Source organism: Gekko japonicus, unplaced genomic scaffold (assembly GCF_001447785.1).
Source record: "Gekko japonicus isolate JY-2015 unplaced genomic scaffold, Gekko_japonicus_V1.1 scaffold1252, whole genome shotgun sequence".
Classification (NCBI taxonomy): Eukaryota; Metazoa; Chordata; class Lepidosauria; order Squamata; family Gekkonidae; genus Gekko; species Gekko japonicus.
The window spans coordinates 210,457-225,221 of record NW_015167576.1 but is presented as its reverse complement, the minus strand read 5'-3'; the positions used below and the strand labels follow the sequence as shown (position 1 = coordinate 225,221).

Sequence of the window (14,765 nt, the reverse complement as noted above, 5' to 3'; positions counted from 1 at the left end):
CAGCGTCTTAACCACTTGAGCCAAAAATGTGTGAGCCGGAGGCTAAAAACTGTGAGCTAGCTCACACTAACTCAGCTTAGAGGGAACACTGCGGGCAAGGCGTCCTAGTTTCAGAAATGCTGGTGAGGCTGAGCAAGCGGCATTACAAGAAACGGGAGTGATGCAATCATTGCACTCCTCGTTTGAATGTGTCTGTGTGTGTTTGGGGGGGGGGAATCCTTTCAAACACCTGAAATTTGCCAAGCTCTAGGCAGAACTGTTTCCCGGGTGATAGTCAATCCTATAGTTTCCCCTTCCTTACCTGCAAGCTGGCTGAATCCCTCCGAGGAGAGCTCCATTTGACTCCTGGCTGCCAGGCAGCAGTTCACTTCTCCTCTCCTTTGTCGTTTCCCCCCTCTAAATATATCCACGGGGTTCCCCTGCACCAGGAGGAAGTGAAACGCCTTCCTTTTCTGAGCAAAGCCCATCGGGAACAGCCTCGGTGCTTTGCTGGGACGGCATTTGCAATGACACCCCGGACAAAAAACGATAAATCTGAACTTTAAGGATAGACTGATGGGGTCTGCACTTGATCTTGGGGTCGTAGTGGATAGCTCAATGAAAGTGTCAACCCGGCGTGCTTCATCGGTGAAAAAGGCAAATTCTATTGTTAGGGATTATTAGGAAAGGGACTGAGCATAAAACGGCCAATATTGTAATGCCCCTGTATAGATCTATGGTGTGGCCTTGTTTGGAAGGCTGAGTGCAGTTTTGGTCCCTGTATCTCCAGGGGTCATTTCCCGCGGGAGCACACAGGAGCGGAGCTCTGGCAGTAAGGAGCCCAGGGGGCGGGCACATGCAACAAGCCCCGCCCCCTGCTCCCAGCAGCCCTCAGTCAGGCCACGAGGAGCAAGAAGCAGCCAGGTAAGTTGCAGAGTCCCCCACCCCCGGCCTGCTTTCAGGTCCAAGCTCTCCCTCCTCTGTGAGGGCAGATCTGTGCGTTCCCCCCCATAGCTAGCAATCCGAAACAGTCCAGTGGAGCCTGACCAGTGGGTGTTGCCTTCTGACACACTTCCAGTGATGTCAGGGGGTGTGGCATATGCAAATGAGTTATGCTAATGAGTTATGCTAATGAGCTCCTGCACCTCTTTTTCTACGAAATGACCCCTGCATATCTCCAAAAGGACATTGCAGAGTGCAGAGGAGAGCGACCAAGGTGATGAGGGGGTTGGAGCCCCCTCCCTAGGAGGACGGGCTGCAGACTGTGGGACTTTTCAGTTTAGAAAAGAGATGACGAAGGGGGAGAATGGTAGCGGTTTATAAAATGGTACGTGGGGAGGAGTTGACAATGAGATTTTTTTCTTCCTCTCCCAAAATGTGAGAACACAGTTTAGAAAAGAGATGACGAAGGGGGAAAATGGTAGCGGTTTATAAAATTGTGCCTGGGGTGGAGTTGACAATGAGATGTTTTTTCTCCCTCTCCCAAAATATGAGAACACAAGAGCATCCAGTGAAGCTGATGGGCAGTAGTTTCAGGACGGACAAAAGGAAATGCTACTTTACACGGACAGTGATGAAAATGTGGAATTTGCTGCCAGAGGATGTAGTGATGGCCACAGGAAGAAACAGCTTGAAAAGGGGATTAGATAGATTCATGGAAGATAGGTCTATCAAAGGTGAATGAGGGGTACCACCACATTCAGAGGCACAAATCCTGTGAATCTCAGAGCAACATCGGGGAAGGCCTCGGGCTTTCTGCCCTCTTTTTGGCCCTCCAGAGGAACCAGTTGGCCCCTGTGTGAGACAGGATGCTGCACTTGTCTTGAAAACCCTATGAGATTGCCATGAGTCAGCTGTGATTTTACAGCACTCTCCACCACTAATCTATCAATCATGCCCTCGATGGCTCTTTTTTTTCTCTCTCATGATATATTTTTTTAATTTTTTCAATGGACAAAAAGAAACAAAAACAGATATAACACATACACACAGAGACATCAGGGGAAGGCCTCAACCTCTATGCCCTGTTGTTGGCCCTCCGGAGGAACTGTTTGGCCACTGTCTAAGACAGGGTGCTGGATTAGACAGACCACTGGTCTGATTCAGCAGGGCTTTTCTTATGTTCTAATGCTGGACGAGTCCAAAGCAATCTACAGCCTTGGTGTGAGCCAAACTTTGTATTCTTTTTATTCTGGCATGGGCATATTGGCTACCTGTTCCTCCTGTCAAGGCATGGTTCCGTATTGATATCTTTAGAAAGTGCTCGTGGCGAAAAAGAGTTCCACTGAGGATGCAGAAATCAACTTCAATATGTTACATGGGTGGTGGCTTCTAATAAAGTCCCCGCAATGTTAGCACTGACCTGGAGGCCCACGCTAGCCCAATGTTGTCAGATCTCGGAAGCAAAGCAGGGTTGGCCCTGGTTAGTATTCAAATGGGAGACCTCCAAGGAAAGAAGTCCAGGGTTGCACCTCCTGCAATGTTTCCTACAATTATTATCACCAAATAGTTTTGCATAAGTATTTTGCATATTAATATGGAAATGAAGTCTCCTAAAATGTTCATATGTAATATAGATTACTATGTAATCATGTCGTGTGTGTGGAGGCTGGGCCAGAGGTCCTGTAGTTCCCGATCTTGTAATGTCCCTCAGTTCTGTCAAAGCGTTTGACTTGTCTGCAACTTTACTGCCTTTCTAAAATAAAGCCAATTAAAGGACTTATTGCGTCTGAGAGTTACTGCCCTGTCTGACATCATGCAAGCAGAAGCGGGCTTGTAATTCTGGAAATTCCAGTTGGGGTTTGACTTTTAAAATACCGATGCAAAATTGACTGGTTGTTGTTATATTCTATGAATTGTATGTTATTGTTATATTGAAAGTACTGAATATATATACCTGATTAGGATGTTATAAGAATACAGTACGCACGTTATAGAATGTTAATTATAAACAGAACACATACATTTCCAAAAGTTTCTTGCAGTGTATATGTATTAGTTACTTGACTTTCCTAACACTGCAGCTCGGGTTGCTACAACCTCCAGGTGGGGTCTGGGGCAATGCTCCCTCTAAGCTGTGGAGTCCTGTGAGCAAAAATTCTGCTTAGTGAGCTACTGGCATTAAAGTTGTGAGCGAGCCATTTGGCTACTACATCAGTTAGTTTGCTCTGGAGCCATCCCTTCCTGAGCCAAGACAAAAATGTGTGAGCCGGAGGCTGAAAAACTGTGAGCTGGCTCACACTAACTCAGCTTAGAGGGGACACTGGTCTGGGGGTCTCCCGCTTTTACAGCTGGTCTCCAGCTGACAGAGATCCGCTCCCCTGGAGAAATTGACTGCTTTGAAAAGTGGACTCTGTGGCATTGTACTAGGGTTGCCAGCCTCCAGGTGGGGCCTGGGGATCTCCCGCTTTTTCCACTGATCCCCAGCCGACAGAGATCAGCTCCCCTGGAGAAAATGGCTGCTTTGAAGGGTGGACTCCATGGCATTGTACTATGCTGAGGCCCCTCCCCTCCACAAACCACGCCCTCTCCTGGCTCCACCCCCAAAGTCTCCAGGTATTTCCCAACCCAGACTTGGCAACCCTACATTGTACCCTCCCCTCCCCAAATCCCACCCTCTCCTGGATCCACCCCCAAATTCTCCAGGTAGTTTCCAACTCAGACCTGGAAACTCTAGTCCCTCCGGGGTCTCAGGCAGAGGTCTTTCGCATTCCCTACTGCCTGGTCATTCTAATTGGGTGGCGCCACTGAGGCCCCGCCCCTTTGTCAGGTAGTTTGTCTCAGGTAGTTTCCATCCCCTTGTTTCCAGTATAACACTGTGCTGCTGTCCCAGTTCTCTAATTTTGTAACCCCATTTTCTTCCTGCATCTTCAGTTGCATTACTCGGCTCTGACGGCGCTGCTTTCATTGCACAATCTGCTTGGCGCCTCAGCAAGAAAGATGGATTATGAATTGAACAAGTCAACAACTTCGAGAGAAGCTTCTTGTTTCTCAGCTCAGCTGCAGCTCTCCTCGGTGAGTCTCGTTTCCTCCCAAATGCACCAGTTCCTCTTCAGACTTCCAACAACAGATATGAAGTGCTTTTAAGAGAAAAGTTAGCCTGGGAGATTTATGAGAACTGGGACTTTAAAAAAAACACCAAGCAACATCGCTGGGCATAAAGAGCCTAAGAAGAGCCCTGCTGGATCAGGCCAGTGAGAGTCCATGTAGTCCAGCATTTTGCCTCACACAGGGGCCAGCCAGTTGCTCTGGAGGGCCAACAGCAGGGCAGAGAGGCCGAGGCCTTCCCCTGATAAGAACATCAGAAGAGCCCTGCTGGGTCAGACCAGTGAGGGTCCATCTAGTCCAGCATCCCGTCTCACACAGGGGCCAACCAGTTCCTCTGGAGGGCCCACAAATAGGGCATAGGGGCCGAAGCCTTCCCCTGATAAGAACCTCAGAAGAGCCCTGCCGGATTACACCAGTGAAGGTCCATCCAGTCCAGCCTCCTGTCTCACACAGGGGCCAACCAGTTCCTCTGGAGGGCCAACAACAGGGCATAGAGGCCGAGGCCTTCCCCTGAGAAGAACCTCAGAAGAGCCCTGCTGGGTCAGACCAGGGAGGGTCCATCTAGTCGTACCTCCTGCCTCACACAGTGGCTAACCAGTTCCTCCGGAAGGCCAACAGCAGGGCAGAGAGGCAGAGGTGTTCCCTTTACTGCCGGAGCTCCGCTCCTGTGCACTCCTGCAGGAAATGACCCCTGGAGAACACATTTAAAATTAAAGTTGGTTTCTTTCCACCTTTCCCTTCCTTCCTTCCTCTCTACCCATTTATTTGCTTTCTTTCCACCTCTCCCTCTCTTTTTCTCTCTCTCTTTTCTCCTTCCTTCCTCCCTCCCCCATTTTTTGCTTTCTTTCCACCTCTTTCTTTCTTTCCACCTTTCTTTCTCTCTCTCTCTCTCTTTCTCCCTTCCTTCCTTTCTCTCTCTCTTCCTCCCTCCTCCCTCTCTCCCTCCCCCATCTATTTGCTTTCTTTGTTTCTCTCTCTCTCTCTTTCATTCTTTCCACCTCTCTCTTTCCCACTTAGACAAATAAATATCATTAGCAAACAAATAAATATAATCGGACAAATAAATATCATTCTCAATATATGTTTTTACCTCTTTTGGTTTTATTTTTGGCAGTCCCATTTAATGTTTAATAAAAAGCAAATCGGCATATTTTCCATTAAGAACGCGGGTGTACTATTTGTTCATGTATCACGCCTCGCAAATATCTGACGTTCATTCTAGGTGGCTCTTGCATTAAGCAAGTTTGGCCACCTCTGGGGGATTGTTCTTGGAGGCTGTGGCTTCCATCTCTGGCTCATCGCCTTGTGGGCTCCTTGCAGCCTGGCTCGCAGAACAGCCACGGGGCACTCACAGGGCTGTGTCTGAGCGCTCCTGCCCCATCCCTTTGGCCTCCCGCGGGTAGTATTCGGAGAGGATGCTCTCCGGGATACGCTTCAGCAGCTCTTTGGGGAAGATGCGGAGCAGCTGCCAGCCGATGTCCAGCGACTCAAAGATGGTCCTGTTCTCATAAGCCCCTGGGGGAGGAGGAGGAGGAGTAGAAGAAGAAGAGATTGGATTTATACCCCGCCCTTCACTACCCGAAGGAGTCTCAGAGCAGCTTACAGTCTCCTTTCCCTTCCCCTCCCCACAACAGACACCCTGTGAGCAATGTTCCTTCTAAGCTGTGGAGTCCTGTGAGCAAAAATTCTACTTTCTGAGCGACTGGCATTAAATTTGTGAGCAGGTGATTTGGCTGCTGCATAAATCAGTTTGCTCTGGAGCCATCCCTTCCTGAGCTAAGGCATAAGTGTGTTTGCCGGAGGCTAAAAAACTGTGAGCTAGCTCACACTGACTCAGCTTAGAGGGAACACTGCAGAGCCCTCTGAAGAACTGCCCTTGAGGGAACAGCTCGGAGAGAACTTGTGACTGACCCAAGGTCACCCAGCTGGCTGCATGTGGAGTAGTGGGGAATCAAACCCGGCTCTCCCAGATTAGAGTCCGTGCTCCTAACCACTACATGGGGGTGGGGTTCAGGTGGGGCCTGGAATTCTCCAGGAATTACAACTGCTCTCCAGTTTACAGAGACCAGTTTCCCCTGGAGGAAACAGGAACGTCAGAGGGTGGACTCTAGGCCACCACATCCCATTGGGCACCCCCCCTTCCCTGAGCCACCCCTTCCCAGCTGCCCCCCCCAAAATCTCCAGGAATTTCCCACACTGGAATTGGCAACCTTGCTCCTGGCACCTTGCCTTGTCTGATACACACAGCCTAGGAATGGCACAGGGACTGCAAGGGTTGCCAGGTCCCCCCTGGGCACCAACGGGGGATAGATTAAGAAACTCCTGGAGGTTTGGGGTTGAAGCCTGGGGAGGAGAGGGACCTCAGAGGGGTACAATGCCGGAGAGTCCACCCTCCAGAGCATCCCTTTTCTCCAGTGAAACTGAGCTGTAAAAGGTAAAAAGGATTCCTTTAAGCGGTGGAAAGCTAGTCACAGTGAGGCTGATAAAGCGGAACACAGGCTATGGCAAATAAAATGCAAGTCTGTGGTCAGGCAGGCAAAAAGGGAATATGAGGAGCATATAGCAAAAAACGTAACAACCAACAATAAAACTTTCTTCAAATACATTAGAAACAGGAAACCAGCCAGGGAGGCAGTGGGGCCCTTGGATGACCAAGGGGTAAAAGGAGTACTGAAGGATGATAGGGAAATGCCTGAGAAGCTAAATGCATTTTTTGCCTCCGTCTTCACTGTGGAAGATGAGAAGTGCTTGCCCACTCCAGAACCGCTGAGTTCGGGAGGGGTGTTGAAAGACCTGAGTCTTTCAGATAGGGACTCTGGGGCAAGTGATGCTCTGTCATCTTGGTGCTTGGGGGGGGGGTCAACAGTGGGAGGGCTTCTAATGTCCTGGCCCCACTGGTGGACCTCCTGATGGCACTGGTATTTCTGGCCACTGTGTAATACAGAGTGTTGGACTGGATGGGCCTTTGGCCTGATCCAGCATTGGCATCTCTTATGTTCTTATGTTCTTATCTCTGTAGCCTGGAGATTTTCTGTAATTCTGGGGGATCCCCAGGCCCCACCTGGAGGCTGGCATCCCTAGGGAATGGGCTTGCGGTTTGGCTGGTATATCTACAGAGAGCTCCCTTTGGGCAGCACAATACAATCCTGTCAGGCTCCTTAGTCAGGTCACCCCACACAGGGCTTCATAAGAAGATAACTGTTTATTGGTGGATCCAGTAATAAAGAACAAGTGTACAGCTTGTGTCAGGAATGGTCGTCAGTACTAGGGCCTCTGACTTATAGTGAAATCAAACATTCCCTCTGTAAGCATGAGCCAATGGATATAGTTCATGCGCGCGGCAAAGCAAGTGGGCATAGCAGAGAAGCCGTTAACTTTCCCAGCCGTGTAAGCTGCAGCTGGAACATCTACAAGGTCAAGCATAAGATATCACACAGTCGCTGAGCAGGAGAGAGCTGAGAACGAGAAGGAGGGTACCCCTCCACATTCCAGATCTATGACAGGGCTACCTGACAAATTCCCCCGTTCCCCAGTGCCCTGTGCCAAGGGCCACGCGCGGAGTGCCCCAGCCCGTCTCCTCCCTTCCCACCCCGCCGTCTACCTTGCGCAATGAACTGCTTCTCGAATTTCTGCAGGAACTCCAAGTACAAGAGGTCATCCGCCGACAGGGCCTCCTCCCCCACCACAGCCTTCATGGCCTGGACGTCCTTGCCGATGGCGTAGCAGGCGTACTGAGCGGGGAAACCACAGGCACGAATGAGTCAGGATCTGGCCCTTGGCGGTGGCAAGAACAAGCCTGCCTCCCCCCCCTGAGTCAACGGAGCCACAACATCTGAAGTCAACCAGGCAGTTTTAGCCTCTGAGGCTGCCTTTTCTGATACGCTCATCATGGGTGTACGGATTCTGCCCTTGTGGTCCTCGGCCCCAGGGGTGTCCGATTAGCCTCAACCTGATCCAGAGCTTTTTCGGCCCTGGCCCCCGCCTGGTGGAATGAGCTCCCCTATGAAATCAGGGCCCTGTGGGACTTAAAGCAGTTATGCAGGGCCTGAAAGACGGAGCTCTTCCACCGGGCATTTGAGTGAGGCAGCAGACGTCCCCCCGCCCAGCTTTTTGGCCAATCATCCTCTAGTGGCCTAGTCCTAACTGGACACCTGATTAGATACTGGATTGTTTTAACACCTGATCTTCTTGTTTACATGGTGTAATGTATTCAATAAGCTGCCATTGAATGCATAAGATGTTATGAAAACATGTAATTGAAATGCTATGTTAAGCTTCGTCCTGGGCTAGGATCCAAATACATCCAATCAGATTGCTAGCCCAGGAAGCACCTAACCAATCACTTCTCAGCAAGATCTCTGAGCGGGAACGTCCGTGATTGGTCCTTATGTATGTGACCTTATTGGTTGGTAAATGTACAGTAGGCGTGGCTACATTAGCCGGGAGAGTTTAAAAGCAGGACAGCTGCAATGTCAAGGCTGTTCTGGCTATCAGATGTTGATCCGTGTTGGAGTTGTGTTAGAGTTGAAGAATAAAGCTGAATCTTTGCTGAATCACTCTCCGACTACTTTGTTAAGCAAGCGACTTAACACATGGTATTTTATGATATGATATTATTATGTGCAAACTATTATTTTAACATTGTTTTAATTGTATTGTTTTAATTGTCGTACATCGCCCTGAGCCCGTTATGGGGAGGGTGGTATATAAATCTAATAAAATAAGTAAATAAGTAAATAAGTAAATAAATAAAGGGACGGCTTCTGCCCAGCACCATTTCCCTGACCCAATGGGCTTGTTCTCTTCCCAGTGATAATAGTAATTAATAGTTATCGTATGGCCTTGTGTGGAGTATAGCCAGGAGATCCTAAGATTGTCTGGCGGCCATAAGTTCTAGCTCTTTTGGCATTATGCGCCACCAGGCAGCGAGCTAGACTTGTTTGTGAGGCAAGAGAGGTTTCAGTGGAGGTTTGCCATTGCCTGCCTCTGCGTCACACCCCTGGTAGTCCTTGGAGGGTGCCCTTCCAAATACTAGTCGAGGCCGACCCGGCTTAGCTTCCGAGATCTGCCGAGATCGGGCCAGCCTGGGCCGTCTCTCCCCAGAGACTACTTTGAACTTCACTGCGGAAGCTGCTATCGTGGCTCTCCTGCCGTTCCCTCAGACCCGGAGTGGGAAGGCCGGCGGAGGGTTCAAATCTCACTGCAGCCACAAACTTACTCGATGGCTTTGGAGGAGCAGTTACCTGCCCACAGAGAGGCTCCTGCCCTGACTTGGATGGCTCCGGCTAGCCTGATCTTGTCAGAAGCTAAGCAGGGTTGGCCCTGGCCAGGGGTCATTTCCTGCGGGAGCGCACAGGAGCGGAGCTCCGGCAGTAAGGAGCCCAGGGGGCGGGCACATGCAACAAGCCCCGCCCCCTGTTCCCAGCAGCCCTCAGTTGGGCCACGAGGAGCAAGAAGCAGCCAGGTAAGGTGCAGAGCCCCCCTGGCCCACCCCCCAAGTCCAAAACAGTCCAGTGGCACCTTTAAGACCAACTTTTATTCAGGTACAAGCTCTCCCTCCTCTGCGAGGACAGATCTGCACGTTCCCCCCCCCCCAATAGCTAGCAATCCAAAACAGTCCAGTGGAGCCTGAGCGGTGGGTGTTGCCTTCTGACACACTTCCGGTGATGTCAGGGGGTGTGGCATATGCAAATCAGTTATGCTAATGAGCTATGCGGTGGAGCTGTGGTGGCTCAAGTGGTTAAGATGCTGAACTGCAGGCTGTGGAAGGTCAGTAGTTCAGCAGTTCAAGACCCGAGTTGCCGCATGACGGAGTGAGCGCCCGTCTCTGGTCCCAGCTCCTGCCAACCTAGCAGTTCGAAAGCAAGAAATTGCAAGTAGATAAATAGGTACCACTTCGGTGGGAAGGAAACAGCATTCCGTGCGCCTTGGTGTTTAGTCATGCCGGCCACATGACCACGGAAACGTCTTGGGACAGCGCTGGCTCTTCGGCTTTGAAACGGAGATGAGCACCGCAACCCTAGAGTCGGATTTGACTGGCTTTCAAGCAGGGGAACCTTTACCTTATGCTAATGAGCTCCTGCACCTCTTTTTCTGCAAAATGACCCCTGGCCCTGGCTAGTAAATTGGATGGGAGATCAAGGAAGTCCAGGGTTGCTATGCAGAGGCAGGCACTGGCAAACCACCTCTGAAAGTCTCTTGCCTTGAAAGCCCTTTGGGGGGTCTCTGTAAATTGGCTGTTCCTTGATGGCATTTTCCATCCCCAGGGGGACACTAACAGTGGCCCGCCTTGTAGAGCTGTTGTGAAGGTTTCTGAGTTGGTTGTCAAGGTCAAACAGGTAAAACAAACCCCAGACACTTTTTGCATTTTGAAGAGAAAAGCCATCTGGGGAGGGGGCGATTCAGGGAGAAAGGGTTAAACACCCCTCCCTTCAATGCCTGCACTCAAAATCCCCTTTCTCACGCCCCTTTTCTTCAAAATATGCACACACAGTGATAGGGAGCAGCAAGAGGGAAGGCGGTGGTGGTCCCTGTCTCCTGTTCGCTTGGCCCTCCGGGGTAACTGGCTGGCCAGTACATCTGTGGTTGCCAACTCCAGGTTGGAAAATTCCTGGGGATTTGGGGGTGGAGCCCAGGGAAGGAAGAGTTTGGGATGGGCAGGAAGCTCAACAGGGATATGGTGTCATACAGACCACCCTCCAAAGCAGCCATTTTCTCCAAGAGAACTCATCTCTGCTGTCTGGAGAGCAGTTGTATTCCCGGGAGATCTCCAGGCCCCACATGGAGGTTGGCAACTCTAGGAACAGAGTGCTGGCCGAGAAGGACCAGTTGTCTGTCCAGTGGGGCTCCTCTTGTATTTGACATTCCTTCAAGAAAAAGAATGTTGGGAGGGGCCTTGGCTCAGTGGAAGAGCCTCTGCTTGGCACGCAGAAGGCCTCAGGTTCAATCCCCAGCATCTCCAGTTAAAAAGGGCCAGGCAGGACGTGATGAGAAAGACCTCCACCTGAGACCCTGGAGAGCTGTAAAGAGGGGCTGTGGTTCAGTGGAAGAGCCTCTGCTTGGCATGCAGGAGGTCCCAGGTTCAATCCCCGGCATCTCCAGTTAGAAAGGGCCAGGCAGTGGGTGATGGGAAAGACCTCAACCTGAGACCCCGGAGAGCTGTAAAGAGGGGCCGTGGCTCAGTGGAAGAGCCTCTGTTTGGCATGCAGAACGTCCCAGTTTCAATCCCCGGCATCTCCAGTTAGAAAGGACCAGGCAGGAGGTGATGGGAAAGACCTCCGCCTGAGACCTTGGAGAGCTGTAAAGACAGGGTGTGGCTCAATGGCAGAGCCCCTGCTTGGCATGCAGAACGTCCCAGGTTCAACCCCCATCATCTCCAGTTAAAAAGGACCATGTGGGAGGTGATGAGAAAGACCTCTGCCTGAGACCCTGGAGAGCTGTAAAGAGGGGTTGTGGCTCAGTGGCAGAGCCCCTGCTTGGCATGCAGAACGTCCCAGGTTCAACCCCCATCATCTCCAGTTAAAAAGGGCCAGGCAGGAGGTGATGAGAAAGACCTCCGCCTGAGACCCTAGAGAGCCACTGCCAGTCGGACAGTGCTGGACCGATGGTCTGATTCAGTGTAAGAGAGATCCACTGTCCATCCCAGTGCTTACCAGTTGGTTGGAGACATCTCCATGGTCCTTCCGGGTCATGCCTTCCCCAATGGCTGACTTCATCAGTCGGGAAAGTGAAGGCAGGACATTGATGGGCGGATAGATCTGGCGTGAAAAAGAAGGTGAACAAAGAATGGTAAATAATCCCCCCCCCCAAAAAAAAAAACAGGCGGGGAAAATCTAAACCAACAAAGCACAAACCTCCAAAGGAAGTTTAGAAATCTAATTGAAGGCCAAAAGTTAGAAACATAAGTAAGGCTGCGGTCACACGGAGCATTAGCCACGCTACAGAGACGGAAGATAGGCGGGGCAAGGGCTGGCGTCTGATCGCGTTTCCGGTGGTGGCATCCGGCGCCCACCCATGTCTCTTTGCAAACAGGGTCCCCCCCCCAAGTCTCCACAAGATGCGCACAAGCACCCAACGGCGCATGCGCACAAAGAGGGAAGCAAAAGTGCCGTTTTGGCTTTAAAAAAAATGACCCCATTTGTCATGGCAGCGGTGCCTAGCCATTGCTGGTGTGATCACGCCTCGCCGCTTCTTTGCCGTGCTGCAGGATCATTGTGTGATCGCCACCCTCGTTTACCCGCCAGCACCGAGGGAAGGACCCGTGGTGTGCCGCCAGCACGTCTGATCGTGTAATCGCGGATCAAACTGCACCGGGGCAATTAGCCACGCCTCCCCCCTGCGATATCCGGCCCGTGTCACCGGGGCCTCTGTGTACAAAAGAGTGTTTATTCCAAAGACATATAAACACCTAGTAGGGGCCCAAAGAAAGCCTCATAAAATGTTCAAAGCTACAAACACACACACAAAAGGACAGTGTATGACCTGACGCGTTTCGGCTCACAAGAGCCTTCTTTAGAGGTCAAAGAGTGCAAAATACAACAAGCAACAGAGTCCCCGTGACACACGTTACAATAGATAAAATAAGACCAAAACTGGAATGTTCCAATGTGGAATTGAATGACACACCAAAAAGTTTCTATTTGGGGCCACAAATATGTCAGAAGTAGTTGTATATGCTGGAAATAATATGTACCTTCCAGTTTAGGACCTAAGAGTGCAAATAAAATTACAACCCCAAGCTGTAACTCCCTGGAAGGAAAGGGCAGCCACGTCCAAGACGAGTGTCACCCTGAGAAAGAGCTGTCTGCCCCAGACCTTGGAGAATCAACATCCACCACAAAGACCTCCCAGTATATCAAAATCAATAAATACCAACTGGGGAAGTCGCTATCATATGCAAAATAATTATATTGGAAGTATATATAATGTAGTGGTTAAGTGCGCGGACTCTAATCTAGGAGAACTGGGTTTGATTCCCCACTCCTCCATGCGCACCTGCTGGATGACCTTGGGCAAGCCATAGTTCTGGCAAGAGCTGTCCTTGAAAAGAGCCGTTTCTGTCTGAGCTCTTTCAGTCCCACCTACCTCACGGGGTGTCTGTTGTGGGGAGGGGAAGGGAAAGGAGTTTGTAAGCTCCTTTGGGTAGTGAAGGGCGGGGTATAAATCCAGTCTCTTCTCTTCTTCTAAATTATAAATCCAAAATCATACAATCCGCAATACACTTTCACAGGTTATTTCAAAGGTATTTTTCTTTTCACAGGTTATTTCACAGATTATGGTATGAAGAGTCCGGCTTCAACTTCGTTTCGAGGAAAAACTTCATCAGACGTGATCAACACCATACACTGTGCAATTATTTCTTGTTATTTGGGTATACAGGATACTCCTTAAGTTGCTATGCTGTCATTTACTGGGACTAGCCCTTGTATTTCCTTCGGCTTGAACACTTCTTATAAATGGGCAAACATCTGTAGCTGTATGCGGTAAGCTTCAAATTGCCTCTGAGATTTGTACAATTTTGGATTTATAATTGATGTATTTATATTTGTCATACTTATTGCACACTTTCAGTATAATTATTTTGCATATGATAGCGACTTCCCCAGACCTTGGAGAGACACCATGGGTTAGGGCAGGCGAAGCTGTCTGAGCCGGGGCCCCAAAGGAGGCTGAGTCCTCCTACAAAAGTGTGAAGGCGGCGCAAGACCAGGGGAGCATGGGCAGTGTTCCCTCTAAGCTGAGTTAGTGTGAGCTAGCTCACAGTTTTTTAGCCTCCGGCTCACACATTTTGGTCTCGGCTCAGGAAGGAGGGCTCCAGAGCAAACTGATTTATGCAGTAGCCGCATTGCTTGCTCACAACTTTAATGCCAGTAGCTCACACAGTAGAATTTTTGCTCACAAGACACCACAGCTTAGAGGGAGCATTGTTTGCAAGCAGTGTTCCCTCTAGGCTGAGTGAGTGTGAACCAGCTCACAGTTTTTTAGCCTCCAGCTCACAGATTTTTGTCTTAGCTCAGGAACGAGGGCTCCGGAGCAAACTGATTTTTGCAGTAGCCATATTGCTCGCTCACAGCTTTAATGCCAGGAGCTCACAAAGTGGAATTTCTGCTCACAAGATTCCACAGCTTAGAGGGAGCATTAAGCACAGGTGTCAGCTTTTGGGGTGCACCGGAAGGTCGCAGACGTGGGCAAACCCAGAGCCCTTTACCTGTCTGTTGTGGAGCTGACGGTCGACATAAATCTGCCCTTCCGTGATGAAGCCGGTCAAGTCGGGGATGGGGTGAGTGATGTCTGCAAAGCATCAAAGGCATTTGACTCATTAAAAAAAGTCATCTATACTCCGTAGAGTTGCCAGCTCCAGGTTGGGAAATTCCTGGAGGTTTGGGACGGGAGGAGCCCGGGAAGGACAGGGACCTCAGTGGGATCCAACGCCATAGAGTCTGGTGTCGTGGTTAAGTGCGCGGACTCTAATCTGGGAGCACCGGGTTTGATTCCCCACTCCTCCACTTGCACCTGGCTGGATGACCTTGGGTCAGTCACAAGCTCTGGCACAGCTGTCCTTGAAAAAGAGCAGTTTCTGTCAAGAGCTCTCTCAGCCCCACCTACCTCACAGGGTGTCTGTTGTGGGGAGGGGAAGGGAAAGGCATTTGTAAGCTGCTCTGAGACACCCTTGGGTAGTGAAGGGCGGGGTATAAATCCAATCTCTTCTTCTTCTTCTTCTTCTTCTAGTACATATATAG

General features: G+C 50.3%; 1 protein-coding gene across 1 annotated transcript in view; it reads right to left on the bottom strand.

The window, feature by feature from the left end:
• Positions 1–5,141: 5,141 nt before the first annotated feature.
• The window catches only part of ATP6V1B1 (ATPase, H+ transporting, lysosomal 56/58kDa, V1 subunit B1), a 123,507-nt gene continuing 113,883 nt past the window's right edge, over positions 5,142–14,765 (bottom strand). The window contains exons 11-14 of the mRNA XM_015413870.1: positions 14,234–14,316; positions 11,679–11,783; positions 7,628–7,757; positions 5,142–5,541 (exon numbers count right to left, since the gene is read on the bottom strand). Of these exons, the coding sequence (XP_015269356.1) occupies positions 5,375–5,541; positions 7,628–7,757; positions 11,679–11,783; positions 14,234–14,316 (485 nt within the window). The 3' untranslated portion in view covers positions 5,142–5,374. The remainder of the gene's footprint in view (positions 5,542–7,627; positions 7,758–11,678; positions 11,784–14,233; positions 14,317–14,765) is intronic.